The sequence below is a fragment of the Symphalangus syndactylus genome, chromosome 3 (genome assembly GCF_028878055.3).
Source record: "Symphalangus syndactylus isolate Jambi chromosome 3, NHGRI_mSymSyn1-v2.1_pri, whole genome shotgun sequence".
NCBI lineage: Eukaryota > Metazoa > Chordata > Mammalia > Primates > Hylobatidae > Symphalangus > Symphalangus syndactylus.
The window spans coordinates 137,927,343-137,939,434 of NC_072425.2; the positions used below are offsets into that span (position 1 = coordinate 137,927,343).

At 45.9% G+C, this 12,092-nt stretch overlaps 1 protein-coding gene across 1 annotated transcript in view; it reads left to right on the forward strand.

Moving 5' to 3' along the window:
* The window catches only part of GRIK4 (glutamate ionotropic receptor kainate type subunit 4), a 342,581-nt gene that overhangs the window by 186,463 nt on the left and 144,026 nt on the right, over nucleotides 1-12,092 (forward strand). The window contains 1 exon segment of the mRNA XM_063636591.1: nucleotides 4,471-4,524. Within this exon segment, the coding sequence (XP_063492661.1) occupies nucleotides 4,471-4,524 (54 nt within the window).

Here is a 12,092-nt window from a genome sequence, read left to right on the forward strand (position 1 = left end):
GATGCTGCCAAACTTAGACCCTGCTAAGGGCTCTGTGGAGAGGTCTGCAGGTTCCTAGGAGGGGCTAGGGTGGGGCACCCAAGGGGCTTGGGCAGAGGCTGTTTGCCAAATGGTATAGAAATGTTTCCGTAGTTTAACAATAGGACCATCACACCAGTGTGTACTGCTGAATGCCAGCTCTGTCTTTAATCCTGACACGGTGCACAACAGTTTACACAGCGCTTCTGTGTAGTCGATCTCCCAGCATAGAGCCCTCAGCAATGATGTGAGGTAGGTATAATGTCCTCCCCTACAGATGAAGAAACTGAGACTCTGGGAGATGAACAGATGCGTCCAAGGCCCAGCCCTGAGTGGAGCAGGGCCGAGCCTGCACAGCCCTCTCTTATCTGCAAATCAGGTAGTGTCTCCTAAGCTCCTGGAGTCGGAGGGGCAGTGCCGGCCCCTGAGTCAGAACATGCGCACTGGAAACCAGAACTCTGTGAGTGAGGCTGATCCGAGAGAGAGAAGTCAGGAGCCTAGGGGCCCCACACAGGACAAACTGCTGGAAATAGCTGGGTAGCATCAGAGTCACCTGACGCCAGCTCCTGGGCTGGTGGCTGGGCTGGGTATGAACCTCGGAGAGAACGGGCCCCGTTTCCAGGCTCCTTGGTGGCTCCCCCAACCTCTCCAGGCGCACTGGCCTCCTCTAATGCCATTTTAATTGCACATTTAAGCACAACCTGCCATCTTCCACTGGGGGAGCGAGGCTCCTCGTTAACCTCTGCCAAGCTGTGAGGAGCCCACAGACACTTAGATGATTGTCTCCCCTCCTTGCCTCCCTCCCTCCCAGCTGCCCCTCCCCAGCTCGTTTTTGACTCAGAGTTAATAAGAGATTTGAATGAGTTCTCTCAGTACTAAGGGCTGTCCCTTCAGCCCGTTGCTATAGTAATCTTCCAGAGCTCCAAAGCCGTGTCTGTCTGTGTGCATATACCCAACTCACATTCTCTCCCTCTCTTTCTTTCTCTCTCTTTCTCTCTGACACACACACACGGAAACACAGCATTTTTCTCTGTTCTTCCTTTTCCTCTGTCTTCTCTTATGCCTGGAGACATGATCAGTGAGGTCATTAAGGGTAGAAAAGCTCCACCAAGTTTCATGGGAGGAGAGGGGCCCTCTTTAGGGAAGGCTGGGAGCAGGGAGTGAGAGCTTCAGCTTAGTAGATAGATGTCGCTCCAGTACCCTTGTGGAGGGTAGCTCAGAATACACAGGTCCCCCTGTGGTAGCTGGAGCCTGCCTGAACAGCCCCCAGGTAGAAGCCTCTGGGGGCCAGCCTCATGCCCTCCACGCCTCCCAGCATCTGATGTTGCGCTATTATTTTTTTTATTCGAACAGCATTACTAGTTCATTGTTGAAATTTTGGAACGTATAGAACAGAAAGCACATAGAAGAAACTAAAAATTATTCGCAGTCCTATCACCCAGAGCTATTTAACCACTGTTAAATTTTGATGTCTTTTTTTTTCTGCTTTACAGACACGTTTTTCCCCCAAATTATTGTCATACTGCACAAACTTTTCTGTAAGCGCTTTTTGTCCACACTTAATTCTATGCCATGCATTTTCCCCATGTCATTAAACATTTTTCTACAAATATTTTAATGGCCGCATCATTTCCTATCATACAGATGTCCCATAATTTATTTAACTGTCACTTTATTGTTGGAGATACAGGTTGTTTCAAATCTTTTGCTACAATAAATAATGCTGAGATGCACATCTTTGTACATAAATCTTTATACACATTCATGAATATTTCCTCAGCATACATTTCTAGAAGTGGAATTACTGAGTTAAAAGGTATGCATGCTTTTAAGGATGCTGATATGATTTGGCAGATTGCGTTTTAGAAAGGCTGTAACAGTTTACACTTTCGCCAGCAGCGTATAGGTGTCTTATAGCACCCTTGCCAATACTGGGTATGTTAATTAAAAACACTTTGTAGGTTTGTGTGTGTGTGTGTGTGTGGCCATGCTTTTGAAGGAAGCTCTGCCTGTAGTGTAGTGATCATTATTAGCAAATGGTTCTGCTCCATGCCTCAGGGCTGTCTTTCCTGAGCCCACCTGTCAGTCCCAACTCCTGTGACACTGGAGCCACACTGATCAATGAGCAGCAAGGCTTCAGGAAAGCCTGTTCCCTTTTCCCGTTTGCCTTCCCAGTGGCCCAGGCAGGCAGGCGTTCCATCAGGCCTGGCCTCTGTCCTCATGCTTCCCTGGGGCTCCGTACTCCTCCCTCCAGGAGGGCACAACAGGGCCTCTCAGGGCCTCAGCAAGGATGGGAAGCAGAGTGGGCACAGAGCACACGGGGCCTCGGGGAGACTTGGTGTACACGTGGGAGCCCAGCCCCTGGAGCTTGGCAGCACTCTGCCGTCTCGATTTCAGGAGGATTTGCAGAGTAATCCCTGATTTTATTGAGCGGCTGTTCCAGCAATGAACTCCATGTTTACCCAGAAATCAGGCCTTAAAAACCAAGGATCTCTTGTCTTTTATCTCTAGGACAGCAGATTTCACAAAACGGGTTTTAGCTCCCGACTGTGACCCCTCCCGGGCCCTCTGCCCCCAGCCCGTCACTGTAAGCAGCAGGCTCACTCAGTGGGTCGCATCCGTCTAGGCAGGGGTGAGACGCAGCAGCACTCTTACTTGGATGGTGTGATTGTGTGTGTGCAGTGGGGCGTAGGATGGGTTGGTCATCTTGCCACATCATCCTCTTGAAAGTGGAGGGGGAAATATAGCTTGGCCTGGAGGAAAAAGGAGCCTCACCAAAGAGGCTTTGAGCTCCCTTGTGCCCTGAGACTCCTGCCCCAGTCACTGAGCCTTTACGCTCCAGCTTCCCATTGGAACAACCGTGATAGAGTTACCCCCAACCTGCTCCTCAGGGAGCCTGCAAGGGTTCCCATAAGAATGGCCGGGCACGGTGGCTCACGCCTGTAATCCCAGCACTTTGGGAGGCTGAGGCAGGCAGATCACTTGAGGTCAAGAGTTCAAGACCAGCCTGGCCAATATGGCAAAATCCCGTCTCTACTAAAAATACAAAAATTAGCCAGGTGTGATGGTGGGTGCTTGTAATTTCAGCTACCTGGCAGCCTGAGGCAGGAGAATCGCTTGAACCTGGGAGGCGGAGGTTGCAGTGAGCCGTGATCGTGCCAATGCACTCCAGCCTGGGTGACAGAGCGAGACTCTGACTCAAAGAAAAAACAAACAAAAAAAGAAGCTCACAAAGTTATTTGAGTTCCTCGGGAGATGAACACTATGTAAGAGGAAAAATGTAATCATCCTTGGTCTGATTTCTCCTCCATCCACCTCAGTAGTCATGACAAAACGGTCTCCCAGTGGCCCAGGGCTGCAGGATACATTATGAAAATCTAGCCAACTGTCAGGAGGGATGAGGGCCCCAGAGAGAACGGGGCTCATTATTTACCTGATCTACGTGTCAGTTTCTATAGCACCTGTCACACTCAGAGCCAGGCACAATGACAGGGAAGGTTGGCTAGGGGTATTTATGACGGGTACAAAGATCAGACAAAAGGGAGACTCTTCTGATGTAACAGTTCTCAACTGTGGAGTGATGCCACACTGATGCGCTGTGATCAAGGGTGAGGCATGTCACAGGCAACTGATTCCTTACTATGAATAAAAGACCCAAGTTTGCAAGAGTCACTTGTTTCCAACGTCACTGCAGATTCAAGAATACCCTTATGAGTCTGCCCTGCACTCTGACAGAGTGGAGTTCATTTGCATTGCTACAACTGCGGACTCTCTTATCTATGTCAGGGCCCCAAAGAGAGTTGTGTTTGTGGTTCCATCAATGTAACAGTCCTGAAGCGGGAGTATAGTTTAGATAAAAGCACTGAAGTTAGGCTGCCTGGATTTGCTTTTATCTTTTCCATTAATGAGACATGTGATCTTGTACAAGTCACTTAGCCTTTCATCATGTCAGTTTCCCCAGCTGTAAAATGGGGTTGGGGAGGAATAATAGTGCCAACCTCATAGAGTTACCCCGTGTAGAATGCTTGAGAGTGCCCGACACATACTAAACAGTGAGTTAGTGTTAGCCGTTGTTATTGTTAATAGCTGTGGAGATCATTATTGTAGTCTTTTTTATTATTTGCTTCATTTCCCTAAAAGTCATTTTGGTTTCAGTAATATCTGGCTGTAGCCATGGGAGTATGTTGTGTACAAGAACACCAGCTACTATGCATGCCACTGCAGGGGTAGGGGGCCAGGTGGAGGTGGAGAGACCCCGCTCTTGAGACCGGAATTTCTGTGCTCCATCCTCTAAGATCAAGGGCAACATAAGAACTAGTCAAGATGTTTTGTTCTGCCTGGTGCCAAGGGGCAGTGGGCCAGACAAATGGCAGACACTTGGAACCCCTACTGCTCATTTGCGTCAAGTGAGTTTTTGCTTTCTTCTCTAATCTCCTTCTCTTCGCCTTGCAGGCAGCCGAACTTGGGATGGTGTCAGCCTACTACACATACATCTTCACTAATCTGGTAAGATGTTCTCACAGCTCACCTCCTTGGAAGAGAGTGTTGTCAGTGGTCAGGATTGGTGGATTATGGGAACAAAGCCCAGGAGATGACGAGTACGGGAGATAGAAGCAGAGTAGCAGAAGCCAACCAGAGAGGCAGGGCATCCTGGAAATTCTCATCCCAACAATTCTGAGCCACAGGAGAATGAGGATTTGGGGAACCTAATGCCTCCATTCAAATGCCGCTAGCTACATAAAGCAAATTCTGGGCTGTAGTGTGATGGATGAGCCTCCTCAGTAGGTCCAGTTACTGGCCTGCAGTCCAGTCTCTACATGGACTTAGGGATCAGGTGTCCTAAAAAGCCCTGTGAGGTTTAGGAGATAACAGCCCAGAGAGACAGGCGTGGACTCTGAGATCCTTGTTCTTTTCCAGCTGTCGGTGTCTATGAACAGTCCTTTCCGGGGGCTGCTGTGGGATTGTTAACCCTGTAGCATCTGACAGGCATTTGTTCTCAGAGTTGAAACAGACCTTAGAGGAATTCAGTGTGACCTTTCTTCTGGTATAAGGACTCCCTCAATAGGCTTGTCAGGAAGTCGTTCAGCCTTTGCTTGAACTTGAGTAGAAGTGCCTAGTTCGCCACCATCAAAATACCTGCCTCATTGTTGGGCGTCTTCATTGAAGTCTAGCGTGCATGTAGATGAAAACCACGCATATTATATGCACGCAGCTTAAGAAAACTTTTTCCAAGTAAGCACACCTGTGTAAGCAGCACACAGCTCCAGAAATAGAGCATTACCAGCACCCCAGAATCCCCCTCATGCCCCTCAAAACATAAAACAGATGAACTTCTTTGTTTCCTTTTTTTTTTAACCTAACACTGCTGCTATAAATTAGAGCATTAATATATAAAAAGGGAGAAAAGGATTAGACTACTCCCAGAGCAAAGCGAAAGCATTTGATTAAAATACGGAGGCATCTGGGGGAGCCTGGGCAAGTTGGCAGAGGAGCAAAGAGAGATTAAAGTACAGTTGTGTTCCATTTTGGGAGCCTGGGAAATAGAAGGAGGAGACGGAAAAGACAGGCCAGTGCCAGCCTGCCAGAGAGGCTCCCTAAATTAGGCCGGCAACATGAGTAGAGGAGGAAAGAACTGGGCAACGAGGTGTCACTGGGGTGATTTAGCAGATGGAAGGAAGCCATTCATTTGGAATATGAGTTCCCAGGACAGTAACCAGAATGAGGTGGAGTTGCTTGGCTTAGAGGTTTTTAAGACGGCATCCTCCACAGTGTACCACAATTTCCCATTCATAGAAATCATAAGAATGATGGTGATGATACTATCTAGTGGAAAAAGGACTGGCCTATGAAGTCAGGAGGCCCAGAGTCAAGTCCTGACTCAGGCTTATGCTCACTGTGAGCCTTTGGTTGAGTTGCAGTGACTCTCTGAAGCCCAGTTTTCTCATTTTAAAAATGGGAACATAAAACCTTACAAGGTTATTATGAGGATTAACTGAAATTCTGTAAGTAAAAATTTATTTTAATTAGCAAAGTGCTATATGTTTCTAAGGCATTATATTTAGAAAAATATATAGCTCTATGATGCTTTCAGTTTTCAAAGAGCTTTTCTCCTTTTTGGGTGGGCATGGATGAGATGAGCTTTGGGAATTAACAGGACTCATGGAATTAACAATTTGTAAGTTTGTGAGAGGAAATCATGATGAAAAGTAACTGTATAAGTGATGCTGGTTGAATAATAGTCAAGAAAGCGACAGCAGAGCCGTTGCAAAAATCTGCCAGTAAGAGAATATTCTAGAAGCGTCTCATGAGTGTGTTGGCTTTCTAAAAGGGACAAACCTCTAATAGGAGTAAAGAAACTTTTTAGGACCACTCTTTCTGCCCAGTTGCAGTTGGTGTTTTTTGTTTGTTTGTTTGTTTGTTTTTTATTTTGTTTTTTTTGTGTGTGTTTTGTTTTTGCTTTTTTTGAGACAGAATCTAGCTCTGTCACCCACGCTGAAGTGCAGTGGCGCCATCTTGATTCACTCCAACGTCTGCCTCCCGGGTTCAAGCCATTCTCCTGCCTCCGCCTCCCAAGTAGCTGGGATTACAGGCACACGCCACCATGCCTGGCTAATTTTTGTATTTTTAGTAGAGACAGGGTTTCACAACATTGGCTAGGCTGCTCTCAAACTCCTGACCTCAGGTAATCTGCCTGCCTTGGCCGTCAAAAGGGCTGGGATTACAGGTGTGAGCCACTGCATCTGGCCCAGTTGGTGTTTTGGGCCATAGAGGGAGGGGCTTCATCCAGAACGTAATGAGTTGTCTTCTGCATTCTCCAGTCCCTTCTTCCCAGTACAGATGCCAACTGGGTTTTCATCCTTATTTCTCCTTTCTCTGAATCCCTTGGGGATCTCCACCATGTCTCATCACTCTGAATTCTGCTACAGTGATGCAGTAGGTCCTCAGATCAGCTTTTAGAGAACAAGCATGGTGAATGGGAAAGGCATGGACGGACCTTGGCATTAGGTACTCATGACTCAAAACTTTTGTTTGACTAGCTACTGGCTGTGTGATCCTGTGTGGGTTACTTAACCTTTCTGAGCCCCAGGAACTTCTTCTGTAAGTGGACACTAATAGTACATGCCTCGGGAGATAATGTACACATAGCAACGGACTCCCAATACGAGTTTATTTAGGAGAAGGTGTTATTTTAAGAAGTCCAGCTTATGCCCCCCATGGGCTAAAATGAATGGAAGATTCTTATTTTGCTCCACAGCCATGCATGGCCTGCGAAAGTGACTCCTAAAATGCCATTTTATTTGTTTCCAGATAAGAAATATAGGACTGGGTAGTACGGTTATTGTGTGTGACTGAACCGACCATTATAGGGTTTATTTGTGTTGGTAATTACTGAGTAATTGATCAAATGCCCATACCTCACTCCCATCCAGGCATAAAGAGAAGTGATTGATTTAGGGCATCTGTAATAAATGAATTAGGTTGACTGCTGTGGATTCTGTCAGTTGATTACCCATCACAAGAATTGGGACAAAATTATCCATCACAAATCGAACTTCTAAACCATCAGTTCATTTGACCCTATAGAAACACAGTTTCTCTCTCTGTCAGGGTCTGGCCAGCAGAAGAGTGAGTGTTCTAACCCTGAGCCTTGGGTGACAGAGGTGACTGATGCAATAAGAGGAACTAAGCCAGAGAGAGCGGAGGCTGCTAGGGGGTCACATAGCCATCACAGGCGGAGCTGGAAGAAGCTGGGCAAGTCCAGGGAAGGGCCAGGTCTCTGGTGCAGGGGAAGCTGGGCTCAGTGACAGGGTGACAGTGAGGTGTCAGGCAATTGAGAGAGACACTTCTGCAGGAGGGGAGAGAGCAGCAGACAGGGACAGCCCCTCTCCAGAACGGAGGAGGAAGTCAGTGACAGGAAGTATGGAGATGAAGGCACACAGTCAGAGGAAAGAGTGAGCTGACATCTGGGCCTTTTATTTATATTATCTATTTCAAAATGAGATCTGGGTGGTCGGAACTGATGTTAGAGACTTGATCAGTGAAACAGCATCGTGCCCCTGCTTCTGGTTCTAGTGGGTCAGGAATCATTCCCTGCAGAGCAAATCTCTGATCAACAGACGGCAATGGCACCTGGTTAAGGTGGGAGCCCTGGGGCAGAGGGTCAGTTTATGAGGTCCAAATCATGAGAACTTGACAGGTAAATTGACAGCACTTGGCCAGAGGTCAGACACGCAGAGAGCAACTATGAGGAAGTAAATCCTGGCAGGTAGACTGAGGCAAGGGGTCAAGAGTCCGGGCCAAAGTGAAGTGGACCGATTAAGGAGCAAATTAAGAGAAATAAAATTACTGTGCAGAGTCACAAAAGCATGCCAACACAGAGAACTAGTTTCTGCCCCTCATCCAGAAATCAATCTGCCTGCCTGCCTGCCTTTGTTTGCAGTTTAGTGGCGTTAATTATATTCTTAGTGTTGTACAACCATCACCACTATATATTTCTAAAACTTCATCAAGCCAAACAGAAACTCTGTACCCATTAAGCAATAGTTCCCCATTCCCCCTCCCCGTGGCCTGTGGTAACTAACCTCCATGTTATTTTCTTCTCAATGAATTTGCCTATTCTAGCTAGGTGCCTCCTAGAAGTGGAATTATATAGCATTTATCTTCTGTGTCTAGTTTATTTCACTCAGCATAATGTTTTCTAGGTTCATTCATGTGTCAGAAATTGCATTTCTTTTTTTTAAGCTTTGTATTATTGTGGTGAAATATATATGACATAACATTTGCCACTGTGACCATATTTAAGTACACTTTTCAGTGGCATGAAGTACATCCACATTGTTATGCAACCATCAATACCATCCACCTCCAGAACATCTTTCACCTTTTCAGAGTGAAACCCTGTACCCATTAAACACAAACTCCCCATTCCTTTTTCCACCCAGCCTCTGGCAACCACCATTCTAATTTCTCTCTGTATGGATATGACTACTGTAGGTATTTCATGTAAGTGGAATCATATAATATTTGTCCTTTTGTGTTTGGCTTCGTTTACTTAGATTCATGTCTTTAGGGTTCATTCGTATGTCAGAATTGCCTGCCTTTTTAAGGCCGAATAATATACTACGTGTATGTAGACACACACACACCAGATTTTGTGTATCCATTCGTTCATCGATGGACACTTGGGTTGCCTCCACCTTTTGGCTATTGTGAATAATGCTGACATGAACATGGGTGTGCAAATGTCTGTTCAAGTCCCTGCTTTCAGTCCTTTCGTGTATATGCCTAAGAGTGGAATTGCTGGGTCATGTGGTAATTATCCGTTTATTTATTGAGAAGCCACCAAACATTTTCCAGAATGACCGCACCATTTTTCGTTCCTATCAGCAATGTACAAAGGTCTCGGTTTCTCTGCAACCTTGACAATACTTGTTATTTTTCATTTTTTAAAAATAATAGCCATCTCGATGGGTGTGAAGTAGTCAGGTGTGTTTTTTATTTCTATTTGAAGTGTGCAAATTGGAAGAAGCAAGACCACATGACTGAAGTTGAGAGTCCTGGTGATTAAGAAGCTTTATAATGAGAGAAAGTAGCTGATGAATAAAAATCGCATCCTTACACTCAGTCAGAAGCGGTAAAAATCCCCAGTTCAGGAGCTTATGAGCTGGGACCTTTGGAGGTTTTCTGTCCTCATATGTAAAATGTGAATAATAATAATACCCATCTTTTAAAAATCTTGGTAAGATTTAAAAATTAGCTACTGTCAACAATGTACCTGGTAGGTAATGCTAGCTGCTGTAACAGATGAACCCCCAGATCTCATCGTTTCACACAATGGAAGTAAATTTCTTACTCAATTGAAGTTCCAAAAGGGTGTTTCTGGTGAGCAGCATTCCATAAGGTTATTCAAGGGCCCAGTCTTCTTCTAGTTTATAAATGTGTCCTCTTAGAGACTAGTGTTAGGAAAACAACAGGGATCATACATGGGAGGGTTTATGGGTCAGGCCTGGAAGTGACACGTATTATTTCAGCTAACAATTCCATTGGCTAGAATTCATCACATGGCCACACTCACTTGTAAGGGAAGCTGGGAAAGGTAGTCTAGCCATGTGCCCAGGGAGAAGAGGAAATGGGTTTAATGATCGCAAAGCAATGTCTGCCACATTATTAAATTATCAGTCATCATCACACATCTATTTCATGTATACTAAAAAAGCAACTAGCATCCCAAGCCCTGGCTTGTCTTTTTAGAGGATAACTGATCCTAAAAGTGGAGATCAGCACTTAGTTATAAGGATGTCAGCTTCCCGTGTTCTCTTACCTGAGGAGGGCATGCATAGGGCAGTTATAGATGCACTGTGCTTATTCTGCTCTTTACTCTGCAAGGGAGTCTCTGTCTTCCAGTCGGCCTCTGGGTTTGGTTGGGGGAAACCTTTGTTGTGCAAGACTGATGGAAGTTTGAATAAAAGACATAAAGAATTAAGGGCCTCTGGGCAACCAGTCTACCGTTGAGACAGCAGGGGTGGTTGATGCAGTAAGAGAAGAGATGAAGGAGGAAGCTCAATTTGAGCTAATAAATCTGGAGGGATTATCCAGCTACTAATGAACCCAGAGAGATATGCAGTCACTGCCTAATAGAAAAGATAAAATCTATTATCAGAGAGCATAGGTGGGCTGTGTGCCTATGGCAGGAGCTGCCATCTCAGCAGAGAGAAGTGTTGAGATTTAAGGGTAAGGGTCAAAAGTCAGGGACTGCCAATGAAAGATGGGAAATAATTGTGCACTGGAAGCAGGAGGCTGTGTGGTCTGCTGACCACTGAGCTGCTACGGCATTGCAGGTGGTGTGACTAGCTGGACTCCATCGCCACCATTTCATTGCCATGCCCCACGCAGGGCCAGAGCTCCCTGCTCTCAGCACCACCACTGTGCTGGAGGGTAGAATGCTATTTGTGGGTGTCAACAGAGGCAGTGGGCACCCAGAGTTTTTCTTTTGGGGAATCTAGAGAGAAGGGGCTGAGAGCTGGGTATGCCATGTTAAAAGACAGGGAGAAGGAGTACATCAGCAGGAGGCCTCATTATTATAGAGGGCAAGGCCCTGGACTAGCAGTGAAGCAGCCATGTCTTCAAGTTCCAGTCCTGCTACTAACTAGCTGGGTGTATGGCAATATCAATAGTTGATATTTATTGAATACTTTCTGTGAGTAAGTGCTAATAAGTGTTTCACAGTTATTTTCCCATTTAAACCTCACAACAACTCTAGCAGGAGACATGGTTTTATCCCTATTTTAGAGATGAGCAAGTTGAGACCCTCTTCACTCTACCGCCTGTATCTAGGTGAGCTATTTTGCCTTGCTGGGCTTCAGTTTTTTATCTGAAAAATTGTGAGGTTGTATTAGGTGATCTCTAAGGGCCTTTTCAGCCTTGGACCTATTTCATCCTATATGTGGTTTGGGGCATTTCAGTTCACAATGACTTGGAGTTGGGTATGTTCCCTGGAGTGAGGGGAGAATGCCCCATCAGGTTGGGGAGTTCGTGTGACTCGTGGAAGCAGTTTCTGTTCACCCGACAGCTCCTCAGATTCCCAAACTATAGTCAGGTCCATGTGAGCCCTGCAGAAATAGTCCCTCCGTGCCCCAGTCTCTATCTTGTTTTGGCAGAATGGATATATGCAGCCAATTTTCCTCCACTGGGTTCATTTTATTGTCAGTAGACCTGAGCCTATGTTTATTTTTCCAAAGGTTTATCAAAGAGATTAGCCATAAGTAACTTGAAATTGCTAAAATTATTACAGAAAGGGGACCCAGGGCAGACAGAGAGGGTAAAAGTAATTGATTCCAGGAGGAAGTGAGAATGCACACTGCCCCACTCTTTCACTCCTTGCTTTGGCGAGTTGACGCTACTCATCTTTCAGGACTTAAATGTCACTTCCCCGAGGAAGTCTCCCCTGATACCCCACAAGGTTGGGTCTGCTGTCACACACTCTCCCAGCGCCCTGTGTTCTGGTTTTTGTAGCATTCATCTCAAGTGGGAATCCGTTTTTCTACGCTAACCTTTCCACCAGACTTTGAGCTTCA